The sequence below is a fragment of the Phocoena sinus genome, chromosome 9 (genome assembly GCF_008692025.1).
Source record: "Phocoena sinus isolate mPhoSin1 chromosome 9, mPhoSin1.pri, whole genome shotgun sequence".
In the NCBI taxonomy this organism is placed as follows: Eukaryota; Metazoa; Chordata; class Mammalia; order Artiodactyla; family Phocoenidae; genus Phocoena; species Phocoena sinus.
Window position 1 is genome coordinate 44,473,279 of NC_045771.1, and position 16,919 is coordinate 44,490,197.

At 42.6% G+C, this 16,919-nt stretch overlaps 1 protein-coding gene across 1 annotated transcript; it reads left to right on the plus strand.

Annotated features, from left to right (window-relative positions):
• The first annotated feature begins 921 nt into the window (after positions 1-921).
• On the plus strand, positions 922-16,717 carry RP9 (RP9 pre-mRNA splicing factor). The gene is made up of 6 exons (XM_032643930.1): positions 922-1,200; positions 8,930-8,960; positions 10,331-10,460; positions 13,142-13,233; positions 15,152-15,213; positions 16,070-16,717. The coding sequence occupies exons 1-6, from the start codon at positions 1,049-1,051 to the stop codon at positions 16,266-16,268; spliced, it is 666 nt and encodes a 221-aa protein (XP_032499821.1). The 5' UTR covers positions 922-1,048; the 3' UTR covers positions 16,269-16,717.
• Positions 16,718-16,919: the final 202 nt, after the last annotated feature.

Below are 16,919 nucleotides of genomic sequence, written 5' to 3' on the forward strand. Positions count from 1 at the left end.
ATTTCCAAGTTCCAGAACATATATCAGCATAATTTCACATGTCTGTGCATAGCTTCTGTGTGTTTGTGTTTTCTTGAATAAATTTGAAAGAGCTCTTCACTTTGGGTTATTAACAACTGAATATTTTGGCAAGCATTTCCCTTATGCAGTTATTTTTAATTCCTCTGCAGCTTCTTACATTATTTCAAGGCTGAAAAAATTATATATCAGATACAGTTTCAAAGCACAACCTAGTTAAGCACCTTACACTTTTGCATCCTGGCTCCATGACCTACTAGTTCTGTTTCCTTGGGCATGTCAGTTAACTCTCTGGGCCTCATTATCTGTAAAATAAGGATAATACACACGGGTATTACGTACAGCACTTATTACGATTTTAAAAATTAAATCAACTCCCATTAAGGGCTTAGCTAAATGACCGCATAAAAAGTGCACAGTGTATATTAGCTTTTCTTTTCCATAACCCAAACCTTATCTGAATACAGTATACTACACTGACTATACATAGCATGGATCACATGTTCTGGAAAATTGGAGAATTTCTGTGGAAGCCTTGCTTTCTTCCAAAACTGGATGAATCCTACTAACATGTAACGAGCAGCTCCTGTACGCCTAGACACTGGGGGAACACGAAAATTACTTGCACAGGTTTCCCGGCCTCCAGGGACGAAGATCTCGAGGGGAGGCGCCCGACCCGGAGAGGGGCCCAGCCACGCGCAGAACTGGCTCAGGGTCCCGACAGAGCGTCCTCAGCACCGAGACTCCTGGACGCCGCCAGGGGGCGCGCTCCGGCCTCCGGCACCAGCCGACCTGACTGCAGGACCCGGCGCTCCGATCAACAACTTGAGGCCGCGCTGGCCTTCGGGCTGCACGGTGCAGGCGACCGCGGAGGGGACACCCGGCTCGGCCCGGCGGGACGCGGAGCGGCAGCGGGAGGGGGCGCTGCGGGGCTAGGCGTGCGCAGCGCAGAGGAAGTACCGTCTTCGCCGCGCCGGCAGCCTCAGCCGCGCCGCACGGGGCCGCTTCAGCCGCGCCGCGCGGGGCCGCGATGTCGTCCCGACCCGGGCGCGACGACGCGGGGGCAGGGGGCGCGCGGCGGCCGCGGGAGCCTCCGGAGCAAGAGCTGCAGCGCCGCCGGGAGCAGAGGCGGCGGCGGCACGACGCGCAGCAGCTGCAGCAGCTCAAGCACCTGGAGTCCTTGTGAGTCCGTCACGCCCGCCCCCGACTAATGCGAGGAATGGGGTCGGGGCCCGGGGTCGCGCGGCGGGGCCCGCCCGGGGCTGGAGACCTGCGAGTGGACAGGTGGGCCCGTCCCCAGCGAGCCGGGTGCGGGTTTTGATCCCGGGCTGCGGGACGCTGGACTCTCAGCCTTTGGAGGAAGAGGGGGGAGGCTCCATCCCCAGGCTCGTCCCGGGCGCGCGAGGCGGCGGCGGGCGGGCGCTTCTCCGCCGGAAACGACGGTTTTATTCCTCGTGCGGCGACGTCGGTGTCGGTCAGGATTTGAATACAGGAGAAGTGCGGCTGCGCCCTTGGGTCCTTTCCCGTTTCTCAGTTCAAGGGGCTCGTTCTGAACTGGGTAAAATCCCCATTCTTTTCATCTAGTGCTGTTAACTAGGGAGGAAAAAGCCCAGTCCCGTAACATGAGTGCGCGGTGAGGAAGGGAAGAATAAACGTGGGGTGAGGGCCTGGTCCCTGACTCTTCGGGAGGAGCTGTCAGGTAGAAGAGAGCGTGGACTTCTCTCTCGTCCCCAGGATTTTTTTTACCAGGGTTAAGGGTGGAAGCTACAAAGAGGCCAGTTCCAGCTCAACAAGAAGAATTAGGACCGGAGTCATAGATTCTTGCTGGTCAGCGTGGCCTGACCTAGGAGGCACTGTACTCCCCCAGCTACCCGGGAGAGAGTCCAGATAACGCCTGAGAGAAGGGTTGGTTGTAAAGGAGATTTAAACATCAGGTGGAAGGTTGGATTAATGACCCTTGCGGCTCTTTTCTGTGTTTCTGTCGTTCTGTAATCAGCTTTAGAAGTCTGACTTTACTAAGTTTGGTGTTCACTGAGTTATCTGAATTATTTGTTTTAGGCACTTCCCATTACCTACCTTCTCATGATTGCTGAGACAGCATGAAAAGTCCTTAAAGGGTTAATCCTTCATTATTAACCGCTGGGAGCTTTGGCACAAAATGCATACTTCCTCGTAGCCTGGCCTGCTCTTTTCAGTGTGGCTCTTGAGCTGAATTTCATTTCAGTGGACAGTGGTTGTGGATTGCTGGCATCCACGGTCCTGGCCCCTTCAGGGCACTCTGGGAGGCTCTTTGTTGCCTGTGCAAGGCCGATGTTGAACAGTATTTCCCTAGGATAAGTTGAGGCAGGGCTCAGCCGCCCTACCCCACCCCCTAGCCCTCAGTATCCTAACTGTAGGATGCCACATAGTTGTTAATACTCTACATTTATTTTGTAGCTCAGAGCACACTCACAGACATCCTTTTATAACCTCCTTTTGCACATGAGAAAATGCAGGTTCAGCAGTTAAGTAACCTGATAAAGCACACACGGAACTGTAAACTAACAAAACTAAAGAGAAACCGGGGTGTCTGATTCTCAGACCAGTGGGATTTTTCAGTTCAGAGATTTTAAAAGTTCTGGGCTGTTGGCATATTTATAGTTTGGCTAGTTCAGAGGCTTCTTTCCTTTTAAATGGAAGTCTGTATTTCCAGAATAATACTTTAACGTAGTTTAAACATCAAATAGTATGAAAAGTCTAATTTCAAAAAATAGTGGTTTGTATCTCTACTCACACTCCCTCTTCCTTTCCCTCCAACCAAGGCTTCAATGGGGAAACTTAATTTTTTCTCTGGGATTTAACTATTTCTGAATTATATGCTTTTACTGCTTTTTTTCGATTGAATAGTAAGTGTTACCTATTAAGCTCATGTTATAGTAGATGAGGGTTTAGTTCTCTTTCCCTTCCTTTCTTGTCTCCAGCCTTGTATCTCCTCTCAGGATTTCTGTGTGGCTTCTAACCTTTTTTTATTTCTTTAATTGTCATTTTAAGAGAGTCTGGGAAAGGAAGACAGATAAGTAAGTTGGTCAACCAGGCATGTTAAGTTCCATTGTGGTTTTTTACAAATGGAATTCAAATCCTTTTGCCACCTGGTATGCCCTCTTTAGTTACCCTCACACTCCTCTGGTCATTTTCTTACACCTGACCTTAATTTTTCTTACTCTTACCATACCTGCCAGGCCCCCAAAGGCATCTGAGTCTTCCACACATGCTCCTGTCCATTTTCCAGCTCTGTCACTCGAGTGCTCCTGGGCTACTGGGCATAACAGAACGGACATTTTGAGTATATGTGGAGTTTCATCTCTGCCTTCCAGCCCCCATAGGGCCAGGCTACAGGAACAACTGGGATGGAGTATGCTTACGTGAAGGACTCTTCCAAAAGAAATCCTACCCCAACGCTCAAATACACCAAGAGTATTATTACATACTTGGCAAAATAAAGATTTTTTTGTCCCATGCCTATTTAGGAGATAATCTCTTATCAAAATTTATCTTAATTTAGTCTTCATACTGCCCAGGGCAACCTGTCACAATCTGAATGATATAATGGCAAGGATTTACAGATGGCACAAAATAATGGGCCTCCACTAACTTTTTTTTTTAATTTTGAGGATTTATTACAAAGATAATGCACACTTCTCAGCTGTCACAGCACAGAAGCCAAGCTACTCAGTAAACACACTCCGATTCTCATTTCCAAATCTGTTATTCTCAATAGTTAAATATTACCTTAATCTTTGAGAAATATCTTTTTAACATGCTACCTAAACTAATGAATTATTTAGCCCTAGGAAAAAAATCAACCACATTCCTTTACACTTGTGGAAACAGTTCTAAAATAGACTTTTTTAGGGAAGTCCATTGCTAATAATAACAGATTTCAAAATGTGCAGTTCCACGGGCTTCCCTGGTGGCGCAGTGGTTGAGAATCCGCTTGCCAATGCAGGGGACACGGGTTCGAGCCCTGGTCTGGGAAGATCCCACATGCTGCGGAGCAACTGGGCCCGTAAGCCACAACTACTGAGCCTGCGCGTCTGGAGCCTGCGCTCCACAACAAGAGAGGCCGCAACAGTGAGAGGCCCGTGCACCGCGATGAAGAGTGGCCCCCACTCGCCGCAACAAAGCCCTTGCACAGAAACGAAGACCCAACACAGCCAAAATATAAAAATAAATTAAAAAATAAAAAAGAAATGTTCAGTTCCATCACATTTTTTTTCTATCTAGGCAAAAACATTTACATATTTTTGAGGAATTCAGATAGTTGGACCATGTTATTTATACAACTCCTATGGCAGAAATAAATTATTGTCGGATTACTGGATATTTACATAGACTTTACCACCTCCCTTCCAAACTCCCTTAAGTCCCAATGCCTAAGACATAGCATTGTTTCTAATGAAGGGCTGCTGATGGACCGTATCACCTGCCCAATTTATGCAAATTTCCATTATTCCTCCTAAAAGAGGCCTAGGCCTATGACATGCGACAGCTTTCCATTGGAAAATATTTTAAGAATTTGCTTTGGATATACCATACCTAAAAAGCTTTGTACTGTATCTAAAAGGCTAATTCTACTTATACCCAGTTGTTTATTGTGTAATCTTCAGGGAGTAAATCTTACTCTGTCCCTTTAGAAAGGCCCTGGATTAGTGACAGTGAGGGTGAGGATGGACACTAGACGCCTCCATCATAATCCTTATTTGGAAGAGTCCAGAGATGTTTGCAAGTCCAGGTTGGTACCTGCTATAAGCTGGAGGTTTCCACAACCCCCCCCTCTAGTTTGGTTAATTTGCTAGAGCAGTTCATAGAACTCAGGAAAATGTTTTACTAACTGGATTACTGGTTTATTATAAAAGGTTATAACTCAGGAACAGCCAGCTGGAAGAGATACATAGGGTAAGGTATGTGAGAAGCTCTGTAGAGTTTCCATGCCCTCTCCAGGTATGCCGCGCCTTCACGTGTTCGCCAACCCTGAAGCTGTCTTAATGCCATCCTTTTGGGTGTTTATAGAGGTTTCATTACATGGGCTTGATTGATTCATCATTGGCCATTAGTGATTAATTCAACCTTCCTGGAGGTGGGGCTGAAAGTTCCAGTCCTCTAATCACATGGTGATTTGCTGAGCCTCAGAGGAGGTAGGGATAGATTTGCTGAACCCTGATCTACCACCTCTGATATACCTCACTGCACCCCACAGGCCAGCAAGTCTTATAACTGCCCGGCCACAAGACCAAAGAGCGAGCCTGGAGATAGCAACAGAGACACTGAAGGTTTCTTGGATAGGGGATCTTATAAGTCTGAAGCAAAGTCTTGGAGCAGCACCCCACTGTGTACAGCAGACAGCAGTCAGGACACAGACAGCAGTCTTTGCTTGGGGGGTGGGGAGGTTTACCAGTTATAGTGGGGATTGACATCAGGTTGGCTCATCAGTTACCAGGGAAACCAGCAGAGAGGTGTGTCCCTCACAGCCCCTCAGGTTATCAGCTGTCACAAGGCAGAGGTTTTCACTTTGATAAACTATCCTAATGGAGCTGTTAGCTGGGGCGGGGCAAGCACAGAGGCAGTTATTGAATAAGTTCTGTGATTAAGAGGGAGAGTCAGTCATGCAGGAAGGTGTAGGTGAAGCATAGGGACTGATCAAATAGGGGATATAAAGAGAGCCAAAGAATAGCCATCTTAGGTGGCATGATCCTATACCAGCTCACCTGCATGGGGAAAAGGCAGTGATCCCTGGAGCTAGATGTTGAAGAGTCGCATGGCCTAGAAAGGTAGTAAACCCGGCTGGGGATGATGTCTGTAGAAAGTCCACTGCCAGGTCTATGCCCACCTCCTCTTAGGAGCAGCTGGTAAATCCCCATAAAGCTGCAGATCTGTAAAAAGATGTGAGGGTTGGCGAGGCCTCTCTCTTGGGTCCCGATCTTGGCCTTTATGATGCTAGTGCCTAATCTTGAGCTGCCTCATGAGGCTACTAAGAGCACTAACTTTTCTTCAACAGAAGAGGCAGAAGCCAGCGTTGTGGAGTGCCTTTCACATGTTGGCTGTGAACTAGTTACCCATGAGGAAATTGAGGCTCTGGGGGTTTAACTAACTTGCCCAAGGTAGACAGCAGTGAGAGTGGATCACAATTCAAAGTAAAATTTTTTTACCTGCAAAGCCCATTCACACTGATTTAGAACTGGAAAACATTCTGGCTGGGATATGGGGTTCTCTACTCCAAAAAAACAAAACATCTCCTTTATCAAGACAGAGAAAAATGATACAATTTGTTAACGAGTTTGATGTCCTTAATTCAAAGGAAAACAATCCATGGACTGAGAAGTACAGCACTTCACATGCAGTGGAACACTCTTCCCAGGGATTTTGGACAAGAGCGGGTTTTATGGGGCCTCGGGTGAGGCAACTTGGAAATAGGGCACGATTGGCTAGAGGGTCAGGGATTTCCTTATAAGACTAGCACGTCCTCTTATCTAGGGTCAGATAAGCTAAATTAAGCTGAGTTGGAGGATCGTGATTGGGGTATTCCAGACTTCCTTGACAGTGAGGCATTTCCCATTAGTTCAGGCTGACTTAGGTTTAAATTTGTGACATGAGCTGGGCCACTGGGGAGGCCTCTACTCTGGGGGTCCCAAGCTACAAAGTACCTTTGTCAAGAATTACATGGGTGTTTCTGAGAGGAGTTTCAACTTCATGGCTTTTCTAGATTTCATTTAGGAGTACCCTTATCCCCTTAGTTCTCCCTTCTGGTACTTAGAACTAAGCCTGGCATGATTATTGTTGACTGGTTACTTCTGCAAGGAATAAGTTTTTAAGTTGAACCTTCAATATCGCCTGAAAATTAAGTTTAGTTTCTCCTAATATACCTGTTCTTTTTTGGTAGGTGGAAATAGCAAGTTGGTTAGAGCAAGAGTGAGGATTTAATTACTGAAACAATTAGAGAAATAACATTGAAATTTTAAAACAAAAATGCAGCCTGTATAACTCTATAGCAGAAATGAGCTCCTATTAGCATATTTTTGGCCTTTTTTTTTTTTTTTTCCTACGTCCCAAGTTACCTTTGGTTTATCTCTCAGACCTTTATTAGCCTGGGCTTATACCAACATAGGTGTAAGGAAGATGACATTAATTTCATTTTTCTTTTGTAACTAAAAAACATTGAGGCAGTGTATTTGCATGTAAATAAATGTAAGTGAAAAATAAAGCTCCCTCCCTCAGGTATCCTATATATATATAATCTCCCTTTTCCCATAACACAAATAGAACCATACCAAACACACTGTCCTATACACTACTGCTTTCTTTCTTTTAACTTAAACAATTTTTGACTAGTTTGGGGATAATTAGTATCTATTTGACTATTAGATAAATGATTAACCATTTTAGAATTTATTATTTTCACTGTACAAAATTCAAAATATTAATCATCTCTGAACTCACCTTCTGTGTGTAGCAACTTTGGGACTCCCCCATTTCCAAGTTGTTAGAGCCAAGATACAGTTTTAAACCAGCCACAGCATCCTGATGCCCTCTCTCAGTAAAATTTCGTTATAGAGGCATTGAAAAGACCTCAGATGTTCAGATGTTCTGCCTCTTTTTCCAACTACTTTCTTTTGGCTGCATCGTATGACATGAGGGATCTTAGTTCCCAAACCAGGGATTGAACCCATGCCCCCTGCATTGGGAGGACAGAGTCTTAACCACTGGACCACCAGGGAAGTCCCTCCAACTACTTTTCTTTAAGAAGGAGGTTGTGTCAATTAGGCACTCATTTAAAAGCCAGACGCCCATGCTATGTGCTGCATAGCCTGGAATGTGTCAGTACTTGAAACTGAACATAATTACACCTGAAAGTAATACAGTGTTATATGTCAATTATATCTCAATTTTTAAATTTTAAAATTGATTTGTTTAAAGTGAACCCTAGCATTGGATGCTGCTTTTCTAGATTTGGCATCCATCAGCCTTTTCCAGAAGTTCCAGCGGAGTGATGAGAAGTGGAAATGAGTTGGGAGCACAGGCATGATTTGTATCCTCAGGACCCTGGGGGTCTGAGAGCTCTCTCTGTTGGTGGAAGGGGAAGTACGTTTGCACACTATCAGTCACCTGCCTCTCTAGCGGTAGTTCTTCATTGAGTGCCAGCCTGTCATCCAGGCACCAAGCAGGAGTCCTGCATCCCTGAGTCCCAGGAGGTCAGTAGTGGCATAAAGGGCAGTCAGAGAGCTGCGCAGCAGATGGCAGCCCAGCAGCCCACTCTGCAAACAGGATAGGCCAGTGGGGAGGATCTTGAATCCGGAGCTTATGGGGCTGGGGGAGCGGGGTGGCAGGTGAGGTGGGAGGGGGAGCCTCTGGGACAGATCACCCTCCCCTCCTTCCCCTACAACAGGCCCTTCCCTCAGGCTTTGCTCCCTCCGTTCTGCACAGCCCCCACCCTTGTCAGAACAGATCACTCACACACCCCCACCTCCATGAGCCTCTCAGTGTTATGGAAGGTGGAAGTTATGGTAGGTAAATCAACCAACAACTGTAATGACAGGCTGGAACCATAATTCGTTCAAGGCTCTTGTTACCTCACATTTTCCCTGCAATCTCTTGCTTTCCCTCCTTCCAAAAATAAAATCATTGTCCTAAGACACCAAGTTAGTTATTATTTTGGTGAATTTAAGTGCTATATCCCAGCAGGGTATGGTATAGCATAAGTTTATTTATATAAGATCTCTGACTGCTAGGCATATTTTATTAACTATGTTAGTTATAATATGGTTTTAAGTTCTTACTAAAAATACCCTTTTTATTTTGGTCTGCAGTTGCCTTTTGCTGATTGAGATGTTACATTCCTATGAACATGGTTCATGACTGGTGTTTTCTTCCTTTCTAGTTATGAAAAACCTCCTCCTGGACTTATCAAGGTCAGTGTGAAGTTTGTACTTTTGGTTTTTCTCTGAGACAGATTTGACTCAGTGCTCAGACTCAGTCACTTAAGAAAAACAGCTGCATAAGGTTTGAACCTCCTTTTATGATAGTTCTGTGTCTTCCCTGCAGATGGCAGTCGGTTCATGCACTTTGGGCTTTGTCACAGCCTGTGCCTTTGCAGAAATTTAATCAGCCTTGTGTCTGTCCCCTAAGAAACCACTGCAGGCCCCCCGAGTGTTCCTCAGCACTCACTCCCATTCTTTCTGTCTCACTGTGACTGCATCTCCTCAAAGCTCTCCTGCCCCATGTTCCTTCTCTGACCGCCCCCCCCCCCCCCGTGCTGATTTCTTGAATGTCATCGGCTCAGAGAACACTGGACTCTGAGGAGACGTGAAGCTCATCCAGTCCAGCCCTACCTGTTGCAGGAGTCCCTCCTCCAGCACCCTGGCCACAGTGTCAGTGTCTTTCTGCAGGAGCGAGACTTAGAGGACTTAAGGCCAAAGTAACCTTTTCTTTTTGGTAGCTTTCAACTTAAGAAAAAGATTTTTAGAAAACATTTTTCCATTATAAATTTAGTATTCATGGAAACTTGAAAAAATCATAAGGTAAGGGCTTCCCTGGTAGCACAGTGGTTGAGAGTCCGCCTGCCGATGCAGGGGACACGGGTTTGTGCCCCGGTCCGGGAAGACCTCACATGCCACAGAGAGGCTGGGCCCGTGAGCCATGGCCGCTGAGCCTGCGCATCCGGAGCCTGTGCTCCACAACGGGAGGGGCCACAACAGTGAGGCCCGCGTACCGCAAAAAAAAAAAAAAAAAAAAAAATCATAAGGTAAAAAAACAGCACCTTAATTATATAGTGCAGTTATTTGGTAATGAAAATACATCTCACTAATACGGCATGTGTGAGATTATAAAACATGACAGTGGCCTTCAAGGTCTAATAATCTATTTTACTCTAACACATTGTTCTTATTATTCCAGGAAACCTTACTTGTTTAACTCTATATTCTGCCGCATTCCACAAAGCTTTTAAGTTAGCAGAAAACCTTTTGTGATCTTAGAATCTAATTTTTGTGATCTAGAATCAGAATTTGGAGCTCACAGATCAATCCTATGTAAACACTATAACTCTTCTCTAAGAACAGCTACTTTGTTTTCATGGTATAGCTAGCTCTTCTAGTATAGTTACTTCCGTTTTTTCTGTCAGTTATGATTTGTCTTTCTTTCTAGCTCTTCAGGGGGTAACTTATGATGACATTGGGATCTCCAGCCCATGAGAAAGCCAGGCAGGGCTGTGTTCTCAGACAGGTGGGAGAGAGTTCCGGTGCTTTTTTGCCACACAGCTTACACACTGTTTCCTTTTCAGGAAGATGAGACTAAGCCAGAAGACTGTATACCAGATGTCCCAGGCAATGAACATGCCAGGGAATTTCTGGCCCACGCACCAACCAAAGGACTTTGGATGCCACTGGGGAAAGAAGTCAAAGTCATGCAGTGTGAGTGTGGAAGGGTTTCAAGTAACACCCTCAATACATGCAAGTTATAGACCACTGTTTACAAACAAGTTCACTTCTTTTAGTTCATTCTCACCACAGCCCTGCTAAAGTCAGGGCATGATCTCTGTGCTATAGATGAGGAAGCCGCCTTGCATATGTTATTAAGTGTTCTGGGGTAAGAGGCAGTGCAGTGCCTAGACTCCAGGGCTTCTGGCTGTAAGGGCAATGGTCTTCCACAGGGCCGTAGCTGCCTGCGGAGTATACGCTTCAGTAATATTCCTGTAACAGAAAGGATATTGCATGTAGAAATGCCATGGGGGACAAGGGATGCATTGGAGGGTGGTCCCTTGGGTCTTGCCTCAGTCAGTCATCCTCATCAGAGGTGTTGAGGTTTTATCCAGGTAACCTGAGAGGAGCTCTGGGCCACAGAGGATGGGTCTGGAACAGGTAGAGCTCTGTGTGCACACCCTCCACCGCACCAGAGCAGCAGCATCTTCATCCAGCGTAAAGTGGCATTTGAAGAAGGGATACTGCTGCCTTTAAAGACATTTTTTTGTACAAAGATTCTTCACGCACATAATTAATATAGCGGTTCTCAGCCCCTTTCCTTCATTCCCCTCACCTAAAAGGCGACCACCTCAACCTCTTTTAGGAAGGTTATTTTGAAGTTTATCCCTATGTATCTATAAAGGTTTTTGGGGTTTTTTTTAATTAATTAATTTGGCTGTGTTGGGTCTTCGTTGCTGCACACGGGCTTTCTCTAGTTGCGGCGAGCGGGGGCTACTCTTGATTGCGGTGCACGGGCCTCTCACTGCAGTGGCCTCTTTTGTTGCAGAGCATGGGCTGTAGGCACGCGGGCTCAGTAGTTGTGGCTCACGGGCTTAGTTGCTCCGTGGCACGTGGGATCTTCCCAGACCTGGGTCCGAACCCATGTTCCATGCATTGGCAGGCGGATTCTTAACCACTGCGCCACCAGGGAAGTCCCTATCCCTGTGTATCTAGATAACAGGATTACATTCCTGCCCCTTGATTTTTCAGGTTTCTTCATTATCTGTTGACTTCTTCCTATAGAAGACAAGAATTCAGCTCTTTTTTTCTTCCTCCATCCCATCTCATACACGTACCCTTCCTATATCTCATTGTCCCAGTAATAGTTATATCATAAATTTAGTTAAGTAAACCCTTTGTGTTTATTATTTTCAGAGTTGAATCACATATTAAACTGATTACATTTCTTTCTTTTTTCTTTTTTTTTTTTTTTAATTATGGTTAAAAAAACACTCCTCTCTGTGATAGGGTAGTTAGTTGTACTTCACTTAACCATTTTACAGTTCTTTTCATTGACTTGCAAATTAAAAGTGTTTAGTCTGCACCAGAACCAGTTTTACATGAAGTTAATGAAGCTTAACCTTTAGGTTCCCTTGTACCTTCCAAAGCTCTTTGTAGTCCCACCAGTGCAGTCATATGGTTCTTTCTTTCTATAAAATTTGCCAAGGCAAGACTTTTTTCCCCCTAAAGAGCCCTTCCTCTCCTTAATTTATGTAAGCTTCAGACTCCACAAAACTTGGATCCATCCCAGATGGAAAAACACATGCACACATAACCCCGTATTCATTGATTTCCATGATCCTAGTGTTATCTAGAGCAGAGCTTCTCAAACTTAGGGTGGGCCTGAGATTCTGTATTTCTGACAAGCTCCCAGGTGATGCTAATCTTGCTGGTCTGTACCGTTGACCACACTTTGAGTAACAAGGATCACCTTTCCTTTAGCAAAGAGTTTTGATCACAGATGGTATGGATCCTTCTTGATACCCACACATCAATCCGTGGCATTTAAAATCCCCCCCTTTTTATCATAAAGACAGACATGTGTTTGAAGCGGTCTACATTTGCATTAAGAGTGCATTCCTTCTTCCCCAGGTGGAAATAGTGGGGAGATAAGGACAGGGGCAGGTCAGAGAATCCCTAAACTTAATTTTTTCCCAATGGTTTCCTACTACCAACTCTCAAATAAAAATATAAAGGGGAAAACATTATTTCCCTGTCACTACATATTTTCAGTAGCTACCAGCGTGGAGCAAATTGGTCTGATCTTACCTGTAATCCCTCTTCCTTCTTCCTGACCTCCTTGGTTGGAGTTGCTTGATGCCTGTATAGTTTACTAGGTCTGCTGTAACAAAGTACCACCAACTGTATGACTTAAACGAGAAATTTATTGTCTCACAGTTCCAGAGGCTAAAAGTCCAAAGTCACGGTGTCCTCCTGAGGGCTGTGAGGGAAGGATGTATTCCAAGCCTCTCTAAAAACCCTGTCTCCCAGTAAGGTCACATTCTGAGGTACTAGAGGTTAGGACAATTCAATACAGTGGGGAAGCAGACGGGATGACACAATTCAACCTGTAACACAGTTAAAAAACAAAAAATCACACTTTGCTTTTTGCATGGGATTGTTTAGTAAGTACTTGATTCATTTCTAAACCTCTACGATTAAAGGATACTTGAGGAAGTAATTAGTTTCCCTCTCTTTTCTGGGATCTTACATGGTTCATCCATTAATTATATTTGCTTTTAAAATTGGAATCTAATGAAGAATATCTTTAATATGATCTACTGATACCTTTATCTTGATTGAGTAAAAATGCATTATCTTACAGAAATATATCCCTTTTTCTTTGTTTTCAGGTTGGCGTTGTAAACGGTATGGTCACCGAACGGGCGACAAAGAATGCCCTTTCTTTATCAAAGGCAACCAAAAGTTAGAACAGTTCAGAGTAGTAAGTAAAACCCCAGAGTGTCAATTTACGTTTACTGGAGATGATGAATGTCGGTGAATCAGGCAGTCACCAGTGAACTGGAGGTTCACATAAAATACATTCCGAAAGCCTTTAGGCCAAAGTATCTGGTGTTAACTACATCTCTGTTAAATCGAATTTGTGTGAAAGATTAGTTCATTAACAAAAAAATGCGTATTAAACTGTTATTTGCTTTTGTCTTGGGAACAGTGCTTCTTTTTCTGAAGCAGGCATTTTTATCAATTCAGTTAGTTTTTCTTTTTTTTTTTTTGGCATGCAGTTTGTGGGATCTTAGTTCGCTGACCAGGGATCAAACCTGGTCCCTCAGGAGTGAGCGCGCAGAGTCCTAACCACTGGACTGCCAGGGAATTCCCCAGTCAGTCTTTTTTTACTTATGTAAAAAAATCATATTTCATAAATAAAATCAGGGTTCTAGTTTCCCAGTCTTTGTCTAAAGTCTGTATATTTTTCTATCATAAAACTCGAAGTGTGTGTATAAACGATGTACCCTCTTTAGATGACAGTAAAATCAGTCTATCATTTCATCACTTTATTTTAACAAAGTCACCTCCCAGGGTTAATTCACCATTCAGTAACTGTTTTGGTCAATTTAACTATGCTATTACTGGATATATTGGGATTATCAGCATATCAAACAGGGGTATATAAACATTCTCCAAGGATTTTAAGACATTTAAAATACTGGGTTTTCATTCTACTAATTTACAGAAAATATTCTGGATAAATCACTGCTACCTGGAATGTCAACTTTTACAGTGCCTATAATAGATAATTTAATGATAAATCTCAAAAACTGAAACATATTCATATTTTTAAAATTTAGAAACCTAAATTCTAAGAATTGATCTAAGGATATAACAGAACATCAGTACGCACAAATTATTATGAATGTATAAGGATAACTTTCAGAATTATTTATATGATTAGAAAATAGAAACTGAAGAAAAATAGGAAGCAACTGCAGTGTCCAATATACAACATAAGTTACCACAACATATAAATCATATAGCTTTTAAGAATTATGTTTTAAAAGAATATGTAATGTCATAGGAAGATATTCATGAAAGCATAAGTGAAAAAGAGAATAGGGTTGTATATATAACATAATTATAATCTTCTGTAAATGATGAATAATGACTGGAAGAACCACACTAAAATATTAACAGTGGATATCCCGGCTGGTAAAATAATAGATATTTTTAACTTTATGTTTTCTTTGATATGTAAAAATTTTATAATAAACATACTTTTAAAGATAATTCACATGCCATAAACTTCATTCTGTGTATTCATATTTTTAAGTAATTTAAGTAGCTTTTAATTATACAAATGTCATAAGAATAAATTTGCCTTATTTTAACAAAATGGAAACATTACAGTAAGGTTTTTCACAATTGATTTTTCAAGTCCAATCTTGCCTCTCTCCCCAGAGGGAATTTGTAGTAAGTAGCTTGAATATACTTCCAGACTTCTCTTTGGTCATATCCAGTATGTTTTTGTGTACCTATAAATGAATCATTCTTACGCATCATTTCCAAATCCCTCGTTTTGCTTAATAATATCTCTTGATCATCTTTCCACATAGAACAAATAGAATTACCTCAAGATTTTTAACCTTGAGTGGTATTTAATAATGATTTTGCCATGGTTTATTTCCTTATAAAGGCTATGTAAGTTATACCCTGTATTTGTATAACTGGAAAATCTTTTTTATAGCCTCCAGGAGTTTGAAATGATGGCAACCCTTAGGAAGGATTAGAACGTATTAAATATAAAATCACACCACACAGGAGGGGAAAAAATTAGTTTCAGTGAAAGAGGGATTTAATTTAACAGTCTGTGAAGCCTAACCTAACCATAACCTTCTCTAACCCTCAAGGCACATGAAGATCCCATGTACGACATCATTCGAGAGAATAAAAGACATGAAAAGGATGTAAGGTGAGATTGTCCAGATGATAACAATATCCTCTTAAAGTTTGAAATTATATAGTTAGAACCTTTATAAATTAAAAATTTTTTAATTCCAGTATTAGAGGAGTGGTTTTAGTAAATATAGTACTTTAATTGCGAAATATTTGGAAGACAGGAATAGTCCCTGAAAAAGCCAGTGTGTGGGGAATGAGCAGGCCAGCCTGTTCTACTTGGGTTAACTTAAAGCAATGGGCTTGGCCCAGCCCACTCATGTCACTGATAGTTGACGTTGGCAACTGTAATTTATCTTCTCTAGATCTTCTTTAAAGATCTGAGCTTTTGTTAAAAATTCCTAGACAGGGTGAAAAAACAAGAGGACTTTTTTTGGGGTTTGGGGGGTATTTTTTCAAATTGGTGATACTGAACTATAATTATATATAATTATTATATATAATATATATACATAACATATATTCTTCTTCAGATTCTCTTCCCTTACAGATTATTACAAAATATTGAGTATAGTTCCCTGTGCTGAATTATAATTGTTGGAGGTAGATTACTTAGTATGAACTTGAACAGTGGGGGAATGATTTAGGAAAGTATCCATCTGTTAGAAGTTATAATAGTAAGGACTATGGAAACATACAGAAACATTTAGGACAGTGAAAAGAATACAAAATAGCTTGTACACTGGTTACAGTCATGTAAAATAGGCAGGGGTGTAGACAAGAATGGGGAAAACATGCAAAAATAAGTACTGTCTTTAATGAGGTGATGCTTTGTGACATTTTTCACCCTCACTACTGTTCTTATATTTTTATCTAAAAGAATTTTTTAAGTTACATTGAATATGTTTCTTTGGTCAATCTTATGTGTTTAGGATACAACAGTTAAAACAGTTACTGGAGGATTCAACATCAGATGAAGATGGGAGCAGCTCCAGTTCCTCAGAATGTAAAGAGAAACACAAGAAAAAGAAGAAGAAAGAGAAGCATAAGAAAAAGAAGAAAGAAAAGAAAAAGAAGAAAAAACGAAAGCATAAGTCTTCCAAGTCAAATGAGAGTTCAGACTCAGAGTGACAAGAGCTTGACTTGTTCAACATTCTCTTCTCAGAAATCAAACACCATGGCCAAAGAGCAGAGGAATGTGGAATCAGAGAGGAATAGGAGAGAGAGACACCAAGAGAGGAGGAGATTTGGTGTCACAGGTGTGAATTCTCACCTACCTTCCAGTAAAGATGTGACCCCCAGAAGAGTGAGTTGTATCTTGCCAGGTGCTAGCTCTGGACAGCGGCTGATTTCAGGCTGGAAAGCTTTTCTCATTGTTCTCCTCCCTGCTGATCACTGTGGGTCCTGATTCCTTAGAAATGCCTCTGACAGGGTGGCCAGACTAAGGGAATCTCTGAGGAAGCTCTTCCAGGTGCTGCCACAGCTTCCACCCTCCATGGTGGGGCTACTTAATGCCCTTAGATTTCAGGCTTGACTTTCCTCTGTTGTTGAGGATAATAAAAGCTCGTTATTTATTTTTTTAATGTATTTATTTTTTATTTCTTAATGCATGCATGTATGTGCTCCAGATTTAAAAGGTACCTAAGGTTTACTTATGAAAACTCGTACCACTTCCTTTCTCCCCCAGCTTCCCAGTTCCTTCTCCCAATGGCTACCAATTTTACCAGCTTGTGAAGTCTTCCAGGAATATTGTATACATCACAGACAAGCAAAGGGCTTTTT